The 26426-nt window shown below is 40.8% G+C and overlaps 2 protein-coding genes across 3 annotated transcripts; one reads left to right on the forward strand and one right to left on the reverse strand.

Moving 5' to 3' along the window:
- The first annotated feature begins 537 nt into the window (after positions 1–537).
- Positions 538–23350, forward strand: plekhg6 (pleckstrin homology domain containing, family G (with RhoGef domain) member 6). 2 transcript variants are annotated; one of them, XM_049583576.1, is made up of 15 exons: positions 538–726; positions 3943–4153; positions 6684–6818; positions 7141–7278; positions 7821–7916; positions 8052–8102; positions 8377–8526; positions 10726–10836; positions 12600–12749; positions 13512–13646; positions 14072–14191; positions 14309–14441; positions 14532–14647; positions 16220–17688; positions 22737–23350. In XM_049583576.1, the coding sequence occupies exons 1-15, from the start codon at positions 707–709 to the stop codon at positions 22915–22917; spliced, it is 3216 nt and encodes a 1071-aa protein (XP_049439533.1). In that variant the 5' UTR covers positions 538–706; the 3' UTR covers positions 22918–23350. The 2 variants fall into 2 exon arrangements, with proteins under 2 accessions (XP_049439533.1, XP_049439534.1); XM_049583577.1 differs by lacking the exon at positions 538–726 and adding an exon at positions 2711–2937.
- Positions 23351–23431: 81 nt separating this feature from the next.
- On the reverse strand, positions 23432–26386 carry LOC125893131 (lymphocyte activation gene 3 protein-like). Its single transcript, XM_049583672.1, has 8 exons — positions 26213–26386; positions 25966–26086; positions 25552–25772; positions 25116–25376; positions 24684–25001; positions 24334–24591; positions 24085–24206; positions 23432–23729 (listed from the first exon to the last, which is right to left on the reverse strand). Exons 1-8 carry the CDS (start codon positions 26259–26261, stop codon positions 23634–23636), a joined length of 1446 nt encoding a protein of 481 aa, XP_049439629.1. The 5' UTR covers positions 26262–26386; the 3' UTR covers positions 23432–23633.
- Between the last annotated feature and the right edge of the window lie 40 nt (positions 26387–26426).

Here is a 26426-nt window from a genome sequence, read left to right on the forward strand (position 1 = left end):
GACAGCCGTCATTAACAGGTAGAGAGTGAATGTTAGGGCATGTTGATGAAGTGTAAATGAAGGAAAAACATTAACGAGGATGTAATGTTGTATTTAACTTCAGGCACGCTGCCAGTCTGCATTCCAGCGTGACGCTTTAACATTAATCACATTTGGAACAACATATTCCCTGCTATATATTTAACCGTCCAGCCTGTTAATGACCTGACTTGATCTTGGATCTTTATCTCTTTCCTGTAGCTACATTTTTTTTAGGTTTTCCACTTCCCCATAACTCACCTCTTTCTACCTGTGAGCCCTGCACTGGTTTCCAGTTTACTGTGCTGTGAAACACCAGGTTCTCACGGTTCATTTCATATCTCTCTCTGCTGTGTAATGAGCAAAAACAACACGAGACCTTTCCCCCCTTCTTACAAATGATTTCCTCCTGTTTGCTCAGTGATCAATAACTCTGATTGACATAAAACAACAATAGATCATCCTCAAGGGAATCAGTCACCACCTCTGCTTCTCTAGGCGCTCATAACTGCGACACATTAACCAGTCCCGAGCACTGATTTGTTGGCTGCAGAATCCAGTTGTTCCCGTCGGGCCAGTTGCAGAGGGCAGGGGCGCAGGTGAAAGGAAGAGAGGGAGGGACTGATCCCGGCAGAGAGAAAGAGGAGGAGAAAGCTAACAGAAACCAAAGATGACTGTGTGAAACAAAATGGATCCAACAAAGCCCAGGTACAGTCTGTATTTTTTTTTGTAATATAAGAGCATAGCTGTTAGTGTGAGAAGGTGAGAGTGTGCACTGTGAAAGAGGAGCATGTGACTAGCTGTCTTCATGTGCAGTGAAACACCTGAATGCTGGAGCTGCTGTGTTGATCTACGGACTGTCTGCTTGGCCTTCATTTGTTGATTTACAGAGGCTATAAAACTACCAGGAGGCCTGGTTTTACTCACCCATATCAACCTTTAGATGGGTAAAAGGGTTAAAATTACAATGTAATCTTGTTTCATCTTTAGTGTGTTCATGTGGGACACAGACAGCGATTGTTAACAGGTATGACACCGTGATGAAAGCACTTGCGTGAGTGCTTTGATGTTTGACAGTTTAGCATTAGTGCAGTGAACCTGTTTGCACTGTGTTAGCTTTCAGACGGACTCCTAAAAACTAATTGTGGATAGTCACAGCAACACTTCTACGCTGCGTTTACAGCATGCAGCATTATTTAGCAGCAGTGTGTTAAAATGTCACTTCTCCACTCGGTAAAAGTTGAAATATTTCATAGAGCTACAGTAGCTCTCAGCAAATGGAGACACATTCTCCACTGTAACTTAAACCTGCAGCAGGACATTCTGCAAATTGTGATGACATTGGATTTGTGTGAACTAGACTCAGACGTGTCCTGGAGCTACACTACGACCCGCAGGACTGTGTCACTGACGCTGTAGCCATGTGAAACTGGTGGTGTCCTGTTAAATCACCGTCACTGTCTGTAAGATGCAACGGCAATGATTTCTTCTTCTTTGACAGTGTGTCTGACTCCTCATATTCACTGTGTTTGTATCAGAGAGAAAAACACAAGTCAGATCTGTGGGGCCTAAATTACTATGAAGTCAAGGGATACAGATGTTTTATTTGTTATTTCTAAATATAAATTCTATTTAGTTGTTTTTGTGTTTGTCATCATCTTTCTTGCTTGATATTTAAAGAGACCGTTCATCTCAAAATCAAAAGAACATATTTTTCCTCTTACCTGTAGTGCTGTTTATCAGTCTGGATTGTTTCAGTGTGAGTTGCCGAGTGTTGGAGATATCGGCCGTAGAGATGGCTCCCTTCTCTTGAATATAATAGAACTAGATGGCACTTGGCTTGTGGTATTCAAAACGCCAAAGAAAACATCTTAGCGGCAATGTCTTTTTCCAGAAACAATGACCCATTACTCAAGATAATCCACAGACCTTGTTGTAAACAGTTTCATGTAGGAACTATTTTCTTAATACCAAACTACACTTTCCAACAGTATCACCGTGCAGAAGGAAGCGTTCATCTACTCATGGATGAGAGGCTTGTGCATGTGACAGTGTAAGATGTAAATGTAAATGGCGCTCTCCTAAGCTGAACTGTAATGTAAGCTTGCAGTAGTTTGCCTCACATCAGACAGAATAGTAAACTCATTTCACTCCATTCCAGTCTGATATTGCTTCCACCTTTACCGATTTCCATTGGGAGGAGGATTTGATTTTCCTTAACCAGTCTCTAGAAAACAATGTATTTGTCTGAATCTAACATCATTTTAAGTCCACACTGATGTGTAGCCATGCCAAAATGCTTGCTTTGCTGAGGTTCTAAGAATGGAGTAGAGCAAAGTAAACAAACTACAATATCAGGCGATACTGAGAAGACATGTCGATTTAAAACAGCCTCGATGGCAGCGTCTGTCTTGGATACAGTGCTTGCCACTGATGTTACTACTCCTCACTGGTTCTGTCACACCACTTGACAATGCTTGACAGTGTCGTCAGTCTCCTGCTGCACCCATTGGTTGTGTTTTTATTTCAACTGAGAACCACTTTTTTATGTCAGGAAGCCAGATGAATCAGTCAACTCAGTGGAGTGGGAGGTTACAAAGGTCTGGACCCCAGCAAAGCAGATGCATGCTTACTTCTGTGCCGTGATACAGTTGGCAGGTGTAGTTCAGTAGAAAGAAAATAGTTCCTACACGAAACTGCTCACAACAAGGTCTGTGGATTATCTTGAGAAACCAGGTCATGATTTTTGGACATTGCTGCTTATATTTTCAAATTTTTTTTGTTTGCATTTTGAGCACCACAAGCCACGTGCCCTCTAGTTCTACTATATTCAAAAGAAGGCAGACATCCCTGCAAGTGATATCTCCGTCACTCGGCAATCCACACCACAGCAATCTACACTGATAGAAAGCACTACAGGTAAGGAAAGAAATATGTATTTTTGATTTGGAGATCAATTGTCCCTTTAAGGCTTGGGATTCAAAGCATTAAAGGGACATTTGGGTCAGGACACACTCAACAGGTTGCAAGATAAATCTGAACAGAATAGGAAAGCAGCAAAAATTTATTTCTTATTTCTTTACAAAATCATGTTTATTTTATTCTAACTTTGCCCTGATAGTTTTTCTCCTCAGTCATTGGATAGTTTGGGCTCTTTGGGCCATAGTGATGATATTGACATACTGAGATGACACTGATCCTTTTCAAAATTTGGACAGGAAACCAATACAATCATACCAATGTCAAATTCTGAAGAAATTGAGCATAATACATCCATAAATGTCTAAATAACGAGGCTCATCAAGTGCTCAGTGACATGGTGGTACCTGTCAGTGTTTCTGGCTCAGTAAATGTGATTAAAATGAGGGACTTATTGCCCACAGAACTCAAACAGGACCATACCTGGGCTCATTTTAAACTCAAGTTGAAAGAGTCATGAATAATGGTACTTGTTCTTGTTTGATGGTAATTTTATTGTATTGTTATTTGTGTTGTGTGCTGTTTTGTGTGTGTTTGTGGTGTTGCAAACTAGCTTTGGCCATAGCCATACCTGCTGTGGTATTTGGCAAGGGTTCATTAAATTATTATGCAAAAAAAAAAAAAAAAAAGATTAAAAAAATGTCTTTGGTTTAAGAGGTCAGAGGCCAAAAAGGTCGGGAACCACTGGCTTAAATCCAACCAGTCCCATTGTTTATAATAATTCAGCTTTATCTCTTTTGTTGCCATCTGTGTTTGTTTTCCTTGCATTTATAAAGCTTCTGCTCTGAAAGTCTAAGTCAACCCTTTAAAATAATAACAAAGCACTCAATGTCCCTCCATTCTGTCCTCCGCTCTTGTAAAGCCCTTTCTCTTAACAAACCATTCTCCTCTGTGTCCTCACACACCTTGTTTTGGCAATGAGTAACCCAGTGTGCTTATCCTCAGCCTTTCTTCAAAGGCACCGCATGTAAACAACGGAGGGGGAAATGAATCAGTGATGGAAGAAGCATCTGTACCCTGGCGAGACGGTGTGGACGGGGAGAGGCAGAAGGACGCGGAAACAGACACTGTTGATGGGACGACAGCAGCTGCAGAGATCAACCATCACCACAGGGGGTCAGCAGACAAACACAAGTTCAGCACGTTTGGATATCAGGCAAGTGACATGTGACTCATATGTGAAGATCTATCACTAGTGAATAATTTACTCAACTCTTGTGCTTAACTACAGTTTGACCTACTTGTACATTACTTTAGTATTTCTTTTTTATGCTACTTTATACCTGACTACATTTAAGACAAGGTTGTTTTGCACTTTAGTCCACTACTTGTATCTGACATCTGCAGTTTGTTTTCTGATTGATTTTTATACTACAATACTAACCCCTTTCAAAAACGGATGCATTTTTCACTCAAAAAAACCCCTTTAATCAAATTATTGTAGTCTGAAATTGAGTTTTATTTTTTCTTTTAAAAGAGAGAACACATCTGCCAATGTTTTATGAATCTTGTATTCATAATTGTATCATTTTAGTGCAGCAACAGTCACTGTTGCTGCACTAAAATGTTGCTGCACTAAAAACTACCATAGATTGTGGCACTGTTGGGACAGGCGAGGGGCTGAGGAAGAGGGCGGAGTGAAGATTGTCCCTCACTGCGGAGAGAGAGGAGAGGGCTTCCCCGGAGGTCGGCCTCTTTACCCGGTCCCTCTCCTCCACATTTTGGCTTATTTTCATGGTGGCTTGGAAAACCGCCCTTAACTGTGTCACACGGGCAGAAGGGAAGGCGGCCGGAGCTCAGCCGGTCCCCTTCTCCACACTTTGACTTATTTTATCCTACTTGGTTCTATTTCTCCCTCTCTGGGAGCCTGGGCTCACCGCACAGCAGCCCACCGCATCCATCCACCCCTCCCTCCCTCGCCGCCCCGCACATATACCCCCGAGGCTCAGTGGCCCTCCACATCCCTCCCTCGCCGCCCCGCACATATACCCCCGAGGCTCAGCGGCCCTCCACATCCCTCCCTCGCCGCCCCGCACATATACCCCCGAGGCTCAGCGGCCCTCCACATCCCTCCCTCGCCGGCCCAGCTCAGCGGCCCTCCACATCCCTCCCTCGCCGCCCCGCACATATACCCCCGAGGCTCAGTGGCCCTCCACATCCCTCCCTCGCCGCCCCGCACATATACCCCCGAGGCTCAGTGGCCCTCCACATCCCTCCCTCGCTGCCCCGCACATATACTCCCGAGCCTCGGAGCCTCTCCTTGACCAACTAACCTAAATACTATAAAGACACTACTAACTGTAAACCTACACTTAAACACACTACCCTAACAATACAATTCGACAAATTACTAGCTATTCTCTCTGTTCTACTACTCTCTGCTCTGATCCAACCTACTCGCTATCATTTGATAACTGCGGACAGAATGGTTTATAGTAAGGGGAGGAGTAATGGGAGGAGGGCAGGCTTTAGTGTGGACAGTTAGTGACGTCATTCGCCCCGAAAAAGAGTAATTCGCCCCCAATGTAATGTAATGTAAATTCAAATGTAGTAACCAGGTTTCAAGCAGTAGAGGGCACTCCATACCACATTTAAATAAAATGTAGATTTTTCAACAGTTTGCACTAAACTGTCAAGATTTTGAGCAGGATCAGTCAGTAACACTACTGTAGAAACAAGAAACAATGATTATCAGCTGAAAAAAAATGGTTTTAGGGTTTAGTTACTCTTTAAGTACATTTGGCTGGTACACTTCTGTAGGTTTGCCCTCATAAAAATTTGAATGCAGGATTCTTGTAATGGAGTATTTTTCAGATGTGAGACCAAGGCATTGTTTTGCAAGCCTCAAGTCTTTGAACTGAAGTCCCAAGTCAAGTCTGACAAGTCCCGAGTCAAGTTTCAGGGCCTATACTTTGAGTTTTGAGTATAAGACAAGACATAATACGCTCTTCACCACATGTGATGCCATTTTAACAAGAGTTATAACGTAAGCTAAGAATTAGCTTGCTAACTATGTTAATATTAGCCTCAACTAACCACCTAAAGTTGGAAGAAAATGCATCTCCGTCTGTAAATTTGACCCCATCTTGAATAGGCTACTGCATTTTGTTTTTTCTTGTACTCAAAATTATCTTCTGTCTGTTTTTTTCAAACTGGTGCTCAGTAACATAAAGTTAGTTCTTCATGGTTCTCTCCTGCAACCTGAATGGATGTTGTTGGATTGGTTCAAACAATCTGGGGAATTAGTCGGCTTGCTGGGACTAAATAGTGTGAACACTAGGTGATTTAGGAAATTAATTTAATTATGGCACACTTAAAATAATGGGGGAAGGTAAAAACACTTTCAAGCCAAAAGACTACAGTGTGAGTGAAGTCATGAGTCACTGATATTTAAGTCCAGGTCGAGCTGCAAGCCTTAGCTTGATTTTGTCAAGTCAAGCCTAAAGTCATCAAATTTGTGACTCAGGTTTGACTCAAGTCCAAGTCATGCAACTCGAGTCCACACCTCTGATATTTTTACATTGAGTATCAAGTGTCCAAGTCCAGCCTAGATTCATCTCATGCTCAATTTCTTATCTTGTGAATGTTTTCTAATAAAATGTTGTAAATGTGATCGATCCTCTGGCGCTTCCACATGAATTGTACAAACTGAAAATAAAAAGCCTGATGGTATTTTCTGTCTCCAGAGGCGAACCAAGCAGAAGGTGGTGACTGACTTTGCAACAGTGAGTAAGGGACCGCCTGCAGGAGCCAAACCCAGAGCTGCACTGAGACAGGTCCTGTTCAGCCAGGGAGTGCCTGAGAAAACACCGGCATCTGAGGTATTATGTTGTCTCTTGCTCATTACACTACATGCTGACATGCTTAGAAACAGATACAGACTTGCTCTAACCATGTCCGCCCACTCAAACAACCCAAAAACAAAAACTGCAGCACTTCTTGTTCTGCTCCGTTGGCATACTTACGAACGACATGTTTGACCGCAAGTATTCACAACAACTGTTAGTGATTGCTTGCCTCTGAGGAGTAACTGATTCATTATGAGATCAAAGTTTCCTATTTATCCTCTCTGACTGCTGTGGTTTTTCTTCCTGTCCTTTAACCGTCTTATTTTTGTTCTCCCTGTGTTTAACAACCTCTCAGGAGCGAGGTCAGCTGGATGTGTTGAAGCAGGAGCTGGGGGCCTTCGCTGTGCCGGTCAATCTAAGGTGGATGTGGAAGGAGGAAAGTCAGGGAACCACGCTAGAGAAGAACTGGACAGATATAGTGCACTCTCATTCAGTACGAGCCCTTTAATGATTAACTCAGTTTCTCTTATTGTCAACAAATCACTTGAAAAGACTGAAACCAAACAAACAAATATGCAAAATGCAAGATCCAAAATGTCAATATAAATAAAGACAGTAAAGGTAATAAAAGCAATAAAAAGGAGAAATAAAAAAGAAATAGAAAGAAATTTTTAAAAGCAACAAGGGTAACCTGAGGTAAAACCTGCAGTGTTCAGCAGATTTAGTAAATTATTTTGCATTTTTCAAATATAAAAATACAATTTCATGACCTGTTTTTAAAGATTCATGTCTACTGAAGGAACATAAAGCTTCAGACAAGATGACAAAGTGGGGAAAAATTGAGAGATTAACTTTGTCTTGTTCACTGGATTTGTTCAAAATTAGAAAAATATAGACTCTTGCAATATATTTTAAATGCTTCTCCTGCTCTTACTGCTAAATACCTGCACAGTATGTATATTTTACACACTCCTAATGATCATATCCTCTCCCTCCTCTTTCCTTTCTCCTCTTCTGTCTTGGTTCGATGATCAGACGATGTCTAAGACGCAGAGACACCAACAGGAGGCACTGTGGGAGTTTGTTCACACTGAGCTCACCTACATCAACAAGCTCATTATCATCAAAGATGTAAAATGTCATTCTCTACCTGCTGCTGCTGCTGCTGTCTCATTTAAATACAGTATATATATTTACAGATATATGTCAGAGATGAAGAGGGATTTTCCACAGGATGTTTAACAAAGCTGTGTCTGCTTCTTACAGCTGGTTGTTGCGGCTCTTGAAAACCTGCGCAAGTGTGGATTTCTTCCGGAGGTCAGTCTGCAGAGCACACAGTCTCATGTAGACTGGAAACACACAACACTCTTTATCTGCAGGCCTATTTTCCACTGCTCTGCCTACCACTGTCATAGATTGACGGGCACAGCAAGAACATCCGCTCGAGCTGACACAGAATACAACACACAAGCGGAAAATGTAGCACAACAACAGATTTCCATCGAGAGGATGGAAAATATCACAAAGCAGTCGAGTTAAACTTAAGCACTATGATTTTTTTTTGTTTTGTTTTGACTTCCTCCTGTAATAGGTGACCCCTGAGCTGCTTTTCTCCAACCTTGCCTCCATCCTAATTGCACACCAGAAGTTCTGGCAGGAGGTGATTTTTCCCATGTTACAAGAAGTCCGGAGGACAGGCAAGCCCTTTGACCCCATGATGTTAGAGGCTGGTTGCCTGCAGGTATGAACTCACTGTCTGCATGATACATTACAGAGGTGTGTCTCTGCATAGCTTTGCAAGCCAATTACTTTACAGTAGAGGAAGTTGAGCTACAGCAAAGCTACCCTGGGGAAACATCCACTTAAGTTAATTAAAGTTACTTAGAAAAGTAGTTTACTGTACAACAACTACTTTGTAAGAAAAGATCAAACTGACAGTGCACATGCGATTAGAACTTAGAGCAAAATATGAAACAAAAAAAATCACTTACCAGCAAAAATGTATTGCATAAGTACCCACTTGTTCACAGGCCATACATAGACAAAATAAAAAAATAATCTACAACACTACTTTTCTCGCCCATTAAAGGGGCTGTTTGGGGCGGGGTTCCCTTATCCGCTGTGAGGGTCCAAGGACAGAGAGATGTCTTATGCTGTAAAGCCCACTGAGGCAAATTCTGACCTGTGACACTGGGCTTTATAAATAAAATTAAATTGAAAATTGAATTGAATATTCATGGGAAAGTGCAGGAATGTCAGCTGTGGTTTTGTATAGAATATCCATCAGTCATATTTATAGCAATTAATGGCCCAAAATTGTTTTGTAGTTTAAGTAGTTAACTACACAAAAAATATTTTTATATATATGTTATGTTAATATATTTAAAATTATTTCACAGCTGGAAAGATGGTCCTTTCACAAATCTGGGCTGTCTATGCAGTAGAAAGACACAAATACTTTTAAAACTGGTGCTACATGACCAGAGAAAACAGAGGAAAAAGGCTGTGGTGTTTGCTCAAGAGGTAGAAAACCTACAACTACCAGAATGCAGAATGCACTGTGCTGCACCAGCAGTGCCGTATAGGTGAATACTAAGGGCACGGTCATCAATAGGGGGCGCCACAAAGCGGGAAAGAAAAAAAAAAACAAATGTCTATCTTTTACTGTTTTTTACTAAAACATCACTACACTTATTCTGAAATATTACATATGGCCACAACAACAAAACGGCATAGCAAAGCCTATTAAACAATAGAGAGACCTTTTTTTCTGGGTTCCTGCTGTCCCACCTCCCCAGCTCATTACACTTAGTTATCAGACATCACACGAACCCTGAAAACACGTTGTATTGTTATGCTGTCAAAATGACAAAAGCTCTCTGGTGCCCACCCAACTACCACTACACTACTGAGAGGAGTGTATGTGGAGAGAAAGAACATGAAATCAGCAGGAGGAGAGCTAGTTATCATTACCTCGAAGCAGTCGGTGGCCACAATTAACAGCACATGGAGGCTGCAGTGATTTACATTGTGAAGCGTTCAAGCTCTATTCAGTAAAAAAAAAAACAGTATTGAGCAAAGGTAAATTCTAATGTTCTCATGATGTGTTCAATGTAAACTAATAAAATGTAGCTTTTAGTGAGGCTCACCTAGGGCACCAAATGCGCCAGGGCCACCATTGTGCTCCGGACTAATAAACACCTCGGGTGGTGGGTGACATAATGCGAGTTGCCTGTCCGAAAACAATATGACGGTGAGCTGATAACAAATGATCTTGAATTACTTACTTATTGCTTTAGTAAACTAAAGTATGTTTCTTAAAACATTAAGTGACCTCACATGAGGCAATTTTTCAGTGGCCAGAGGCATTATGTTCTCAGGTTGTCTGTTTGTCCATCTGTCCCATTCTTGTGAACGTGATAACTCAAAAACACCTTGACTGGCACAAACGTCTACTTGGACTTAAAGATGAACTGATTAGATTTTGGTGGTCAAAGGTCAAAGGTCACTCACAAAACATGTTCATACACTATATATGTCATAATTTCACACAAATGTCTACTGCGATAAAAATTATGAGGTTACGACACTTTATATCCAAGAGGTCAAAGGTCAACGTCACTGTGACACTAATTTTGGGTGAAACTGTGGTGACTGTATGGATTGTCTGTACTGCCTGGTTAAGCGTGTGTGAAGCATCCATGTTTTAGAATTTGTAGCTTCTTTGCGGCAACATCCATATTTAGTTGGCACTGTCACCTGCCATGGCTACTTATGAGTCTGGACAGACATGGATGTAAAACTGTAACTTGGTGGAGTTCATCTTGAAGTAAAAGTCTGAACACAGAACAGAAACTTGTGGTATCGCTTTGGATACAAGTGGCAAATAAATAAATAAATAAATAAATAAATACAATCATCCTCTAATTTTCATCCCCAGTTCCACAAGCGCTTCGCTTCCTATCAACATTACTGCTGGGAGGAGGAGAACAATCTGGAGTTCACACGCAGGCAGATGGAGAGCAACCCACATTTCCTCACCTACGTTCAGGTACAGCAAGCAGCACACACCCGATACACCCAACATGCACACAGACACTCATACGTGTGAGGATAAAAACTGGCACACACAGACTGAATCACTTGCCCACACAAACCCAATGAGTGCACCTGAATGGAATCAAGAGTAGTGACTAACTGCTCTGTTAATAATGGTGACGCGCTGTGGTGTGGTTTGTGATGTTTTCATAACCTTGTGGGCGACCTGTCATGGTTGCTTTGTGATGGCCAACCACTTGTTGCAGCATTTCTCCAAATGATTCAGACTTGGCAGCATTTCTTGTTCACTAAGCACAGGACTCCTTGGATATAGTTACTGCACATCAAGTGTGTCCTGCGGTAGTTGCACAAAGCCTGGGAAAGGAAGGAATTTTAAAAGCAATTTAAAAGAAACATGGCAGCCTGCAGTCAACAATGTTATTTTCTGTTCAAAACCAGGCACCACTTCTGTATATGTTTTTGTTCAACACTTGCTTTCTCACTTATGTCACACCACCAGGCTTGTCAAACCTGAGTGGGAGGTGATAAGTTTTTGTTTTACAGCTAGAGAGACACTTTTACCAGGAAATTCTGCCTGGTGGGCGTCAAGGGGTCTTCTCAAACACGTCGAACAAAACAAAAACATCTCACTTAGCCCTCGGGGTAGTTTTTGTTTTGGTACATATGGTTTTTCCTTGTCACACATTTGAGATATCAGTTCTCTAAAATTACTTAAATACTGTGGGGGTGAATGAAAATATAATGTCCCGTTAAAGCTCGGCAAGGCAGTTTAATTTTGATGTCGATGAGCAAAAATCCTGTAATTAACTTTGAGCGTATTCTAATTCAAGTGGTCTGGGAGAACGCTTGACTTCTGCACCTCTGCTTGGATCTGTGTTCAGGTTTAGAAAATCTAGCCCTTGACTGGACACTTTGGCCAGTCGCAGGTCATTTTCAGAGAGAGCAGCTGTCAATCATGTCAGTCACGGCTTGTAAACTGTGGTCAAACCGTCAAACTAGGCAGTACTGATTAAATATGAGTCGAGATTCTGTTACTGCATTTCCTATCCCCCCCCACTAAAATATTGTCAGGAACAAATTTAGTGTACTGTTTAGCTGTAAAATAAGAACAGTTAAGCCAAAACAAGGCACCACCCACTGGCCAGCGCAAATGTTCTCATTTACAGCTAAATAGTACACTAAAATATGTTTCTGATAATACTGACCGCAGTTAATTCACATGTTTGACAGTTGGATCAGAGACACCTCAGCTCCGATTGGTTGCTTACATATAGCATTAGGAGCACTATGAGGAAACACAGGAGAATGATTTCATATAAGCTGCCTTGTGTATTAATGTCACCTTTTGCCATAAGACAAAACCTAAATGAAAAAAAGTACTGTAGCTTTAAATCAGGGTTATCTACAGAACTACCTGTGAATTCAATGGGAACTATTGCCTAGTAAAAACTTTAAAAATTCTCCACAGTAAGAGCTGAGGATTAACCAGCATAACTGGGACATTGTTCATATAAAGATATGTCAGTATTGCATTTTTAAGATGTAATTTTCCAATGCTCAGTATGGCTAAATATTACGTATGTTACTATAGGATGCTGTTATTGTCTTATTATGCTGTAATTGAGGTGAATTGCTCCTTTAAATTCAGACTTTTTAAACTATTTTATCCATGGTTCAAAGCCAATATGTAATAGAACTAGTTTTAATCAAAGGCTCTGACTTGAGGTGATGTTTTTGTGTTTTTGTCTCATGCAGTGGGTGGAGACTCACCCTCAGTGTAACAGGATGCGGCTCGGGGACATGCAGGCCAAACCCCATCAGAGGATCACAAAGTACCCTCTGCTGCTCAAAGCTGTGCTGAAAACCACCCAGGATCCTCATGTACAGCACACACTCAGAGGCATGGTGAGAAACTTTAACGTCCTGAAGTCACAAGTCTAATATTTAACATATTCTTGTTTAATATTTCCCCACGCTGTATTCCAAAAGTTGAATGAGAGTTCCTAGAGCTGTAAACTTATTTTACAGGATATCTAAAGTGCAGTATGGTGATTATAGATATTAGGTAGACAGAGGCCTCACTATCAGTATACTGATCTTTGTGACAAACCCTGTGTGACTCATCTTTGCAGATGAACTCATGAGATATCTTACAGATGTCTTGAAAAAACATTTGTCAAAAGGGAGGGGAATGGCTGCTATTGAAAAATAAATCTCAAACAAATTTCAAATTCCCCAACCTTTCTCTCAGATCCTCTTTCATATTGTTGATAAATCGGAGAAACGTCCATGTAAAATATTCCATCATGTGACCATTTAAAATTTAGCAAATGTGATTTGTCGCAAAGGACATTGACAAGAATAAAGATTCTTTCTTCTACTTAATTTACCACCTGATAGTGATCCACATCTTCACATTGCTGAGGACATTTTGAGGATATGTTTTTTGATACAGTAAGCAAGATTTCACCTGCAAAAGGCCCATTTTCATTTCTGGAGGCTGCAACTCCTTTAATATCAGATTTTACCCTTATCAGTGCAGCAAAACATTTGAAAGAATGAAAGAGGAACTTTTAAGTCATTAACGCTGTTCATTTCAGCACAAATGATTTGTCTTCTGCAGAGCTACAAACTCTCACTAACCATCTTCTTCATGCTCCTCTGCAGTTGTCCAGTGTAAACAACTTTTTGGAGAGTATCAATGACTACCTGAGGCTAAGAGATGAGGAACTCGCCCTCACCATCTCCGCTCAGAGGGTGGAGGGATACGAGGTGGAGGGAATAAATGAAGACATTGACAAGGTAAAACATGATCAGAAAATCAGCTTCTTGTGAATACTCTGGAGTCAGAAAATATCCTATGCACTCATAGATCCTCCTCTTGGTCAAGTAGACCTTCATTAGAGGCAGGGCAACTATTGCACCAATGGACAAACTATGAGGCAATGGACCCCTGGGCACAGACACCTCTTCTACACAGGAGCGAGACACCAAGACTGAAAGAGATGCTCTCTTTATAGTCACTTTACAGTATCTTTGTAGTTGTTTTGCATCTCTTTGTGGTCATAAGGTATTGCATGACCTAAAAGAGAGAAGACAGGATGTGGAGATCAGATATCAGGCTGTAATAACCATACTGAACATTATGGATTTCTGCCAATTTAAACAGGCATTCAATCTAATATGTTTTGCCGCTGATGATTACTCATGATGGATTTCCTTGACAGCATGTCCGAGAGATCTGCCAGTTTGACCTAACATGCCCCATCAGAGGAGTAGGCCCTGATGTTGTGCGTAAGCTCCTGCTGGAGGAGAACTTGAAGATTCGGGGGAGAAAAGACAGCAAGGTGAGCAGAGACACTTCAGTGAGTCACAGCACATTTAAATCTATATCTTCAGAGTATCCTTTGTCGCTGCTTTTTTTCTTAAACTTTTGTGTGTGTCTCTTACATGGTACGATGCAGCTAGAAGTGGTGGCTCTCCTTTTCTCAGATGTACTTCTAATGACCAAAGTCCAGAAGAAGGGAGAGCGGCTGAAGGTAATTCGACCTCCTCTGGCCCTCGACAGAACGTATTGCATATCACTGAAAGATGGCTGTGAGTAACACTTTCTTATTAAGACACAAGACAGTTGGATTCTGTATAAATATATTATAGATCCCATAATCATTCCTCCTCCCCTCTCAGGTTCATTTGTTCTCGTGGAGGTGGGTGAGCTTCGGAGTGCCCTGAATGTCTACATATTTGTAGCCAGCACCTCAGACAGCTGCTCCACGTGGGTCTCCACCATCCACCAGGCAAAGGTAAAAGCTGATATTTCAGGTCTGAAATGATAGTTGCCATATTTGCAGTGTGGCAATGTCAGTCTGTCTGTCAATTGTCTGTCCAACACTTTCAGACTGAAATATATGTCACTAATTATTGGATGAATTGCCATGAATTTCTTTACATTCATGTTCTCCAGAGGATGAATCCTGAAGACTTTGGAGATCTACGACTTTTACTTTAACCACTACCATTACAAAACACATTTTTGATTTTAAGGAAAATGTCTACACAACTGTTAAATGGATTGCCATGAATTGTAATAACTTGATCCCCCAGATTTTCCTCCAACATTATCACCTGTGAAAGTAATGATATTCCCAATAACTTTAGCTTAATGTCTAAAAACAAATATCTGCATATGTATCTCGAAACTGTGGGCAACGGGACATGATTTTGTTTACAGAGGCATTCTGATTACTGTTTGTAGCCCAGGTTGTACTGACCAATGTTTGAGCAGGCTTTTGTCTGCAGGTAAACAGTCCACGTGGAGAGCAAAAGAAGCAAAACGCACTGACCAAAATCCATCGGCTATCTCCTGTTAACAATTAGATTATTACGGTTTTTGTAGACTATCTGTATTCATATGCAGATATCTTTTACATAGATTAGCTAAAATGCTGTCTGGACCCATCAGATGGATACCCAGTGGGTTAAGGCATTTAGCTCTGTGTTTAAGTACAGCCTAGCACATTGTTTCCCAACCATGGGAACAATCACAGGGTCCAGATTTCTCCATAGTCATTAGCCCAAGGTCCGCACAGTTTAATACACACAGCATCATACTTGCGTTTGGCCATGTTTTTGAGCTAGTTTGCTGAATCTGTTAAATAGCTGTCCGTTAGTCACTCACTCTACTCTTTCAAACGACACATTTGTGAGTTACTTGCGGTCCATTCAGAGTGGTCCTGCAACCCACTTTTGGACCACGATCCACCAGTTGGGAACCACTGGCCTAGCAGAGCTGCTAGTGTGGCTGGAGTAGAGTATTAAGGCATTTGCATGCCAAATCTGTGGCAAGTGTGCCAAAGAGAAAATTGTACGAATTTGTGTTGTGTCAGTCATTTCTACATATTGACTATGTAACTTTCGTCCATCATTAATGTTTTCAGAACAGATTAGATTTTCTGTGTTGGGAGGAAATTGGATGAAATAGAAGATGAGGACCACACATAGACATATAGATTCAGATTGACAGCGTGATGACATAGGGAGAGGACAGCTCAGCCCCTTCAGGTAGCTGCAGAGCCAAATGTCAGACACCAGCAGAGAGTGGTGACAGCCAGGGATGTACCTCCAGTGGAGAGAGGCAAGAGAGCAGTCGAGTCTTTCCATTTTGCCTTGTGTTGCAAATTTTCGCAGTAAATACAACAATAAAACACACTGGACTCAGTGTGCAAGGGTTGTGTGCGTAACAGTGTTTATCTCATGAGAAAAATGCATACAAAAAATACGGACTTGGTGTGTACAGTCCTTTAGTTTTGGTACATAGAACTGAAATACAAATTCCATACTCATGAGTTTATTTTATCTCTATGTTACTTCGTCAGGAAACACTGATGATCCTGAGACAAACAGAGAACAACAGACAACTAGAGAACTGGAGAATCCAGCAGCTGGAGGCCAAACCTGTCACAGAAGCCAAAGCAGATGATATGGAGACAGAAGAACAAACTTTATTACCATCAAGACGAGAGACCTTTGTGGATGAACTTAGTGAGGAACTTATTATCCCCAGATCAATAAATGGGATGTTGGCGTCAAACGAAGCAGAGGAACAGGATCAGCCTCCAGATGATGACACCACTAATAACCCTCTTGTACCTGTTTGGCACTCCCAGCCCAACATCAGTAACCGTAGATCACTGAATAGAGGCATTGCTGCTCGGCAACCAGAAGTCCAAGGATATGAATGGATAGAAATGGGAGTGAGAGCTGAACAAGTCAGGTTCTACACAGAGGAAGAGGAGCAAAGGGGGCAAATGGTGAACTGGAACCACAGGGTGCAATCTGCCCCTAATCTGGGTCAGTACATTCATGCTGCTGATCCGTTCAGATACAACACAACTGGACCACTCTTCTATCCAGATGTTGACTACCCAATGGATGAAGAGAGTACTTCACAGCCTCCTTACCAAACCACAGTATCCAGGGAGGGGCCTGAGTTTTTAAGACCACCAGGAGAGGGAGTAATATCAACAAGGAGAGACTCAGATTCGCAGTCTGTGAACCAGGACTCCAGGAGAAATTCCAACTACAGCCAGTCTGGAGATGAGACTTTTCCAGAGGCTTGGGCTTTCTCCAAAAATCTGAAGTCGCCCGGGTTACGGAGGAGGCGGCCGGTCAGTACTCATCCCTCTACTCAGACATCTAGGCAGTTCTTCCAGGACTCAGGTCAGACAAACAGTGATACTCTCTCTAGCCCAAACAATAAACTGAAGAGAAGCTCTCTTCCCCCCGGCACAGATTCACACCGGGTGCTAAAGCTGGGCTCCCTGAAGCCGAACCAAGGGATGTTTTGGAAAACGAATGACAGAGTCTCCCCAGACCCTCGGACATTTTCTGAATCTGAGCTTCCTGATCCTAACTTCTATGACAGAGCAAAAAACATAAGGAGAGCTTCCATTCCTAACATCATCATCGAAGGAGGCAATGGACTTCGTATGCACTCCAGCAGTCTGTACACATTACCAACAGAGAATGCGGCTTTCCCCATCTCAAGACATAACCCTAACGGACACCACTCACCTCTGGAGGGACTCCTGGAAAGAGCCAGAGAGAGAGATGGATTATTAAGAAGAGGCAGAAATGCAACAATGCCTAATCTGAGGTCAAGGTATCCTCCTCCTTCCCCCTCGTTTTCCATCACATCGTCACCATCACCATCGCCCAGTGATGGAGACAGAGACACTGAGTGGGGGGAAGAGGAGGTGGAGCTGATGAGACACAGAGCGCTCACAGTGAGTAAAGGATGGAAGGAGCAGTTGGTGGATGGAGATGAAGATGACAAGAGGAACAGGTTAGTTTGACAAAGTGCTAATTAGTTTCACATGTTTTTTTTATTTGACTAATTAACATGTTGCCTTGGTATCGTACGGATTTGATTTTTATTCATGTGTGGAGGAAGAAAGGATTTGGTTTCTTTTGCGCGGTAAAAAACAAAACAGACACAAACAAACTAGTCACAACTGATGACGTATGAACAACATACTCCCACTACAACACTTGGAAACACATTTCCAAGAGAGCATCAACATGGCTTTGGAGGCCACCAAGTAAAACATACAATTGATCAATGAATACAAGTCCATTTGTCAAACAAGTGATTAATATATATATATATATATATATATATATATATACACACACAAATACAGCCAGTATCAGAGGCAACTATCGCATCACTCTTAAAATTGGCATGTGATTCAAGAGAAGCCTGGTACATGATCTTCCCTATTGAAGTAAGACTTCAGTTGTCTCAGTCTCAGCCCCAGTTTTAGAAACATACAGCGACAAAATATTATTATTATTATTATTATTAGTAATAGTAGTAGTAGTAGTAGTAGTATTGTTATTAGAATTGTCAGCTCATAACTCTCCCTATCCATCTTCATTTACATTGCCTCCACTCCAACCAGTTTCCTTGGGGGAGGGGTATTTGATTTACCCTATCCCAGAGGTCGGCAACCTTTACTATTAAAAGAGCAATTTTTGGCCAAAACAGGTCAGAAAAGATCTACATAGAGCTGCAAAGCATATTTGAGCCATATAATGAAGGTACCTAAATTAGTATATCAGCATTACTGATGGCATAAATCGAGTGTTCATTAATATCTTTTACCACTAGGTGGCTCCTCTGCAGTGTGCGTTTCATGATTATTTGCTCCTTTAACTTTGCAGCAATGGCGGTGAAAGCAAACAAATCTGTCCACACACTACTATATTCTCTGTTTTCCTTTTTTGAATTTGGAATCCATACTTAGCCTAGCTAGGGAGACTCAAGACGAGCCACCACCATTCAGGTTTGGCAAATTTAGAGGAAAAGGCAACAGGTTGTAGATGTATGACGCACATTTTAGCTGAAGAAATGTTAAAACCTTTTTTTTTTAATTAAGTATACACATTTTTACAATCAGAGAATGTAAAATCACTTTAAGCCTAGAGCAATGATGTATGAAAAATAAAACTGTTAAAAATAAGTTATTTACTTTGCAGGTTACCTACCCCTGACCTAACCAATCATAGAGACCTAGGTAGCTGCCTGAATCTAACATTTAGATTAGATTTTTATTTCAAACATGCGAAATAAATAAGACAAAATATGAGTAGAAAACAAAACCAGAATACCCAGCAGACATATTCCGTGAACAAAATAAGTATTTGATGTTGAAAAATAAGTAGGGGGAAGCAAGCACTTATCAAATCCTATACCGCCTTTTTATATTTCATCAATAAAGTTAATATTAAACATGAAAATTCTCACTGTTCATCCCAGTGTTCACCATACACATCTTGATCAAACTAAACAAATATGAAACAATCAAGACAAGACATCATTTTAAGTTGACACCATGCCAGCATACTGGTTTTGCCGGAGTTTTAATCAAGCAAAATGAAGTAAAAACAATAACAGGCCATGTCGGCACAGCTTGACAATGACATTAGTCCTGCCCATGGCACTGACTGGCTCATCTTTAGTCTCCCCCGCAGAGCTCATAGGATTAATTGATTTTTCAACTGAGAAACTGCTGTTTCAACGAATCAGTCAGTAGAGTGGACAGATTCAAAGGTCTGGACCTGAGCAATACACACTGCACTTTCTGGACATTTAAGGGGACACTGTAATAAAGTAAACAATACAAAGTATATTTGTTAAGTTAAAAAAAAGTAGTAATAATCTTATTTATTTTGAGGTTACAAAGAAAAAGCAAGTCTGTTCAAATCTATCTTGATTTGCTGCTTCACATGAGGGTCAGAGGTCGCACTCAGCGCCTCGTCGTGCTCAAGGACACTTCAGCAGAGTGGACACTTTCTGACAGAAGCTCAGGTCCTATTTTTTAAAAAGGAACTCCACCTGCTGCTCGACGACTGTCACACATTTTGGATGTTCTTTGACATTCAGATGTGCAGCTTGTGACGTGGCAAATAATCTACATCATCAAGTCTCAGTTTTACTGATTGAATGCAGATCTTTTCATTGTCGTCACAGTACAGATGTTTTGTTTCTCTGGCAGTTAGATCATGTGTCCTCTTAATACTCATCTCTGTGTTGGTTAATGCTTATCTCTATGCTGGTTAGATTTAATTATATTCTCATTAATAGGGAAATTTAGTCTATACCTGTCATATCTCTACTTTTGAAATGAGTTTCCAGTATTGAGTAGGCTGGTGATGGACAGACTGTTTCGTGTGAATGGAAACATAAAATTACCTGTTTTTTCATGTGAACTAATCACAAACCACTGGTTGTGCTCTCACGCCAAATTAGCACATCAAACATCTGATAAAACATTCGCTAAAACTTCTTTGAATATTTTAAATTGTGGGTCATTTATACTGGAAACTGCTAGACGCTTAAACAGCCTCCCTGTTATACAAACTTTTTAACAGCCTATTTCGTTACTTTAATTTCACTGTGCAATATATTCATGAGAGCATTATTTAAGATCTTTATCTACTGTTTCACGTTTTCCCGTAATTGGGAGGAGGGGTATACCAAGTAGATGGAGAGCAACACTGATATATCCAGGTCAAGTTACAAAAAAAATACAAAATTCAAAATAATTACAGTTACCAAAATCCCACTAGTGGTGTTGATACGACTATAAAAAAATGTTAAAATATTAAAATACTATTTACAAAAAAACAAGAAAACAAAACAATACAAAATTACCCTAAAAAAATATGAAAGGCACACATAAAATGTTCTTAAAAATGTCCAGTAAAGCAGCTCAAAGATTAAAAACAATCAGCTGTCCCTATCTCAGTCCAGCAGAGTTATCTGACAGCGGACAGTGGCCAAAATGGCATCACAACACCATAGCTCCGCTCTTCCCCATCAGAAGTCTACACGTTCACAGGAAACCTGTCATAGGCTCAGAGACAGCTGCAGTCACTTGTCCACAGCACCATTACCCTCTTACAACCAAGTCGAATTGGTAGATACTTGCTTAAATCGGGCAGAGCTCTTACCTCTGTCAGATAGTTACAATGCACCGTAGGGCTGTGGCTGCTGCTTGCTCCTCTGTGTTGGTTTGTCTCAGCGGACCACCCTTGAATAGACTGCCAACTGCCATGCTGTTTTCGAAATGGTGTCATCTCGCCTCACTGACATCCCCTCGTGCTGCCTCTCAAACCATCCTCTCGAGCTGCTTTCTTTCGATCCAACACACCCAGGCCTCCGCAGTCTCACTGGTTGTCATCCAAAACAGTTGTGTCTGGTTGGGTGGCCACCTTGTCCATCTGTAAAGGACTTTTCTACCAGGTGCAGGTATTTGGCACTAATTGATTGGGTCCAATTAAATGTAATTACTTAAATCACAACAACCCAATGATTAGGAAATAAAAGCCTGCAAATAAGAACAGTAAAACCAAGCACATTAAAAACATGCAGGATAAAATACAGCATCATATAAAAGCACAGCAAAGCACAATACACAATAAAACTAGCACCTCTGCCTTGTGACAGAAACATGAAATTACCATTTTTTTCATGTTAACTAACCATAAAGCACTGTGAGCATCCTTAGGGCCTAACTAACACCTCGACATCTTATTAAACATTTGCTAAATTTTTTTTGAATATTTTTAATTGTGTCCCCCGCGACCCTCAAGAGGATGAAGCAGTTAGAAGATGAATGAATTTTAAATTGTGGATTGTTTACATCAGAAACTCCAAACCACACTTTTGTCATGCTCAGTTTTTAACCCTTTGACTGCCCATTTTGTGACTTTAATTTCACTCTAACATTATTTATAAGGACATAATTTAACATGAACATCATGTACTAATTATTGTATTGTGCAAGCCAGTTTAGACGTTTTATACTATATGGTTAGATGGAAGGGCTCTTTGAGCAGCATTTAGTCTGTGCAGTTATGGTGCATGGAAACATAATCGCCCTGTTTTTCATGTTAACTAACCACAAACCACTGTGTACATTCTCAGGGCTTAATTAACACATCTCATAAAAAACAATTGCCACCTTTTTTTTTTTTGTATCTTAAGTTGTGGATTGTTTACCTCGCAAAACTTCACAGGAGATTTAAACAATGTCCTTGTCAGAGCTCATTTTAAAACTTTTTAAACACCTAAAAAGAAACACAAGAACATTAAGCCATAATTACAACTCACGCATTTAAGTTAATTTGTCACATTTAAATATACATTTCATTGAACTGGCTCATAAATGAGTTGAAATAATGCCAATTCATACAAATAAGCTGAAATTCCATAACTCATTATGTTAAATTAAAACAAATTAAAGGTAGAAGTTGTTATGACTTATTAGTCAGATAAGACATCATCAATCATCAGCATGTTCTAACATCATGCATCATAAAATAATTACTGTTTTGTGCATGGCAGTCCTTCTTTTAGGTATTTCATACTTCATGGTCAGACAGAAATCAACTCAAACTCAACTCAGATTTATTTAAAACACATTTAAAAACAACTCACTGAGCCAAAGTGCTGTATAAAAGGAATAAAACACTAAAAGGCAACATAACTGTCAGGTACACGGCTCAAAAATGTAGAGACACAACACACGCACAGGCATGCGTCAGGGAAAATCAGATCAGGGGGACTCAAATGCTCGTGAATAAAAGTAGGTTTTGAGTCTGGACTTAAACAAGTTAATGGTGGGGGCAGATCTGATTGGTACGGGGATGCTGTTCCACAGTTTGGGGGCAGACACAGCAAAGGCACAATCACCCCTGAAATGCATCTTTGAGCAGCTTTGAGTTCATAACCCAACTTGGGGCAGAGTAAAGGAAGTACTTCCACAGTAAATGTTATCAAACGCTGACTCTTGACCTTGTGTTTCCATCTCTTGTCGCCTTTAGTGTTATCTTTACAGACGGAGTAAACGTGGACTGGGCCGGTTGGTGCTTTGATGATGATGAAGTCATGGATCATTTACAGCCTGCAGGCGAAGGCTTCCTGGAGGGCATCAGCCGATCTTTGGCCTCCTGGGACATCCAGGGACTCTCAGAGCAAGAAGACGGGGAGTGTAGTCAGGTGTAGCTCAGAAGCTGCACCACAGAGTCCTGTGGTTATGGGGTGGACTGCCGACCAGTGACCTTTCATGCAAACCCAAAATTCAGTCCGTGAATGTGCACTACAGAGGGAAAAATGAACAAGGACACTTTGCTTTTTTAAAAAAAAAAATAACAACCTGAAGTGCACAAAGGAGAAAAACAAACATCTCTCCAGCAGATCAACAAGCTTCTGGTTTTTACAATAACACAAATGTTTTCAGCATGAATTCATGGCCCGTAATGATTCTGTAGTATTTGCAAAATAATGTAATATGTATATTTTTTTTGTAGAATACATAAACATGTGGTCAGTGTTGTGTGTAAATATGATGAAACATTATTTTTTATACGTGACTGTATATATTATTTATATCAATGATAATTTTCCACCTTCAGATTGTACATAATGTAACAAATAAACCAGATTTAATTCTTTTAAATGTTCTTTATTTGTTAAACATTTTATTCACAATATGGAAACAAATATTTACATACGATAGGATAACTGAAAACAGAATTCAAACAACAGGATAATTTACAACTTTTCAAACTCAATAACAATTCTGCTACAACGTCTGCTCTGGAAATATTTACAAAACTTGTGCAAACAAAAATCTCCCGACATATTGCAGATACGAAGAAGATGGATCTCACTTCAGTTAAGCGCTGTGAGATCTGCGATGCCTCGACTTTATTGTGTCTTTACTTTTTCACTCGGCTCCTTTCTCTCTCCTCCCGCTCGTTGGAGATGGTGTGAACAATCGTCTCCAGCGCAGGGTACTGAAAGGCCCTTCTCCTCTGTGGAAAGAAAGATGTGAAAAATTATTTGACTTTGTTTGATATATGAACATGCACATACATATATCACAATTTTAGCAGGCAATTAATACTAAAAAATGATGCTTATTTTCCATATAAAAGGAAAAATCATTATTGAGATGAGGTCAGTTCTTTCCAGTGAAACTCATGCAAAGTTTTTTTTCTGGGATCAGGTGACTTATCTTGAAACAAAGACAATAATTTCAAGATTTTTTTCAAAGAAATTTGAAGACTGAAATAGTCTCACACAGCTGTCTTTCTTTTCTCTCCAAATCAGAAAAATAAAATACAGGGTTAAATAGTTTTTGAATAACTGCAAATAAAAGATCTTTACCCTTTGGTAGTTCTTGTACATCTGAGCTAAAATCAGCAGCAGAACAAGGAGGAGAAAGCTGAGACCGACTATGGCAGCAGTGTTGTGTGAGCCACCCGAAGATTTTTGTCCACTCAGACCACCTGTAGGGAAAACCAAGATAAAAACGGTCAGACACTCTGCATAGGCATGAGTCCAGTTTATTGAATATCTTTTTGTGTATTTATTTCATAGACCATAAATTTAAAGAATGAATAGCAGAGAACTTACTCATCAGATGGATGTGGTGTGTTACATTTCCCAAAATGCCGCCTTTCCCATAGAAAACACATGTCCATTCTCCTTGGTTCTCCTCGGAGTCTTGGCTGATACTCAGGGTCTTCCCCTTCTGGGTGGACCCAACTGACTGGGTGCCATTAAGGTCATAGACCATATGAACCCACTCGTAGTCGGTGACCTCGCTCGAGTCGGTCAGTTGGCAGGTCAGCGTCATGGAGTCTGTTTTCTTTGACGGGATGCTGCTTTCAACTGAGAAAAAAACAACAAAGACAATTAAATGTTTTGCTGATGGCAAAAAAAAAAAAGATTTAAAAGGTTTAACCGAATCCCTATAAACTTACTTTTGGCAACGACAAGCTGCATGGTTCGACTCAGGCGTTGTCCTTCTATGGTGCCAGAGCATCTGTACTTGCCCTCATCCTCAAACCCGACTTCTTTCAAACTGGCAGATTTGTCCAATGGGTCCTGAGAGTTCGGCAAGGTCGGAGAAAAAGAGGCAGGAAGGCGATCGGGAGAAGGTTTAAAAAGATAACTAGGTTTCAGTTTCTCCCAGACTGGATTAGAGGGGCTCAAACCAGGGGAGAACACACAGGGGAGAGTGACTGTAGATCCCACAGCAGCATACACTTTAGCACTGTCTTTGGATGGGTTGATGATTCCTGTGAGAGAGAAAGGGATTGAAAGAGGAGAGGTTAAGATAAAAATATGAACTTTAAAGCCTAATTTCTTAAGATAATTCTAAATTTCTACACATTTTAACTCTTCAATCTTACCCTTCACTGTCAGAGCTGCCGAAGCTCGCCCCTCGTCGCCCTTGTAGCCAACGATGCACGTCCACTTTCCGGTCAGTCTCACAGTTGCCTTTTCGCTCACGACACTTAAAGCATCAGCTCGCTCTGAGATGATTCCAGCCTGCGGCACAAATGGGCTGTTGTTTAACATCCACTCCACAGAGGCTCCCTGAGGCTTAGGTGTCACATTACAGCTGATTAAAACGTTGTTTCCCCATACAGGACCCGATGAAGAGACGGACACTGTGAAGGATACAGGAGAGATTATTGACATTACAGCTAATACGGATCAATTTGTACTTTATCTATGTTTAATCTTATGCACTGATTTAACAAATTCATGGAGTGGTCTTAGCACAGTCAAGAAATCCTCTATCTAAGCACAGACAGTCAAAACATCCTGCTGTATGTTTCTTACCTGCAATGATTCTGAGTGTGACCACATTTTGAGTGACATGGCCTCCCTGCTCCACCCTGCAGAAGTAAACTCCTCCATCCTCCTTCCCCACATTGTTGATTTGTAGGCTGAAATCGCCTCTTTCAAACTGGAAGTGGGGACATTGTATGCGTTGGGTGCCTTTCGATGACCAGCTAGAGCCCCAGTACCGCAGACCGGTCTTTTCCTTCCTCCAAATTGTGCTGTGGACAGAAGGTGTCACAGACAGCATAGAGTCATCAGCAAATAGATACAAGTTTGAAGCTAATAGATGGTTAAGTATGCAGTTGGAGGGAAATTGAGGTATCTTTGGGTGTTTAGAGCTGGACAGATGAAGCAAAGAGGGGCAAAGGATGCTGATGAGTCGAGGGAGCAAAGTAAAAAGTTGTGTCTTACCCTTTCTTGTCTTTACTCCAGACGATGAGGGGGACAGCGCGAGATGAAGGGTTGCCTTTGCAGGGCAGTACAGCCTGAGAGCCTGCTTCGGCAAACACCTCAGCTTCCTTGCACTGAGCCCCTGGGGAAGAAGCAAGAAAAATTTCACTTTAGAAAGAAAATGAGCAGAAAAAATGTGCATCTGACGTGCAAAAGATAAAAAGAAATTGTTGTTAAAATTTTTTTTTAAAAAAAGTCATAACTTTACCTGTCATAAGAAAGGAAATCACCCCAAAGATAAAATATTCCAACAGCATGTTGTTGATTTTAAAAAATGTTAGTTTGGTAAAAAAAAAAAAAAAAAAGTTTCCACAGATTTCTATGTAATCTCTTCCCCCTGTTTGAACCTGCTCTATTTTCCACTTCCTACACTCTGTCTTCGCTTAATGTGCTCTCTGTGTATTCATGAGTTTGGTAGATGA

The sequence above is a fragment of the Epinephelus fuscoguttatus genome, linkage group LG8, assembly GCF_011397635.1.
Source record: "Epinephelus fuscoguttatus linkage group LG8, E.fuscoguttatus.final_Chr_v1".
Taxonomy (NCBI): Eukaryota; Metazoa; Chordata; class Actinopteri; order Perciformes; family Serranidae; genus Epinephelus; species Epinephelus fuscoguttatus.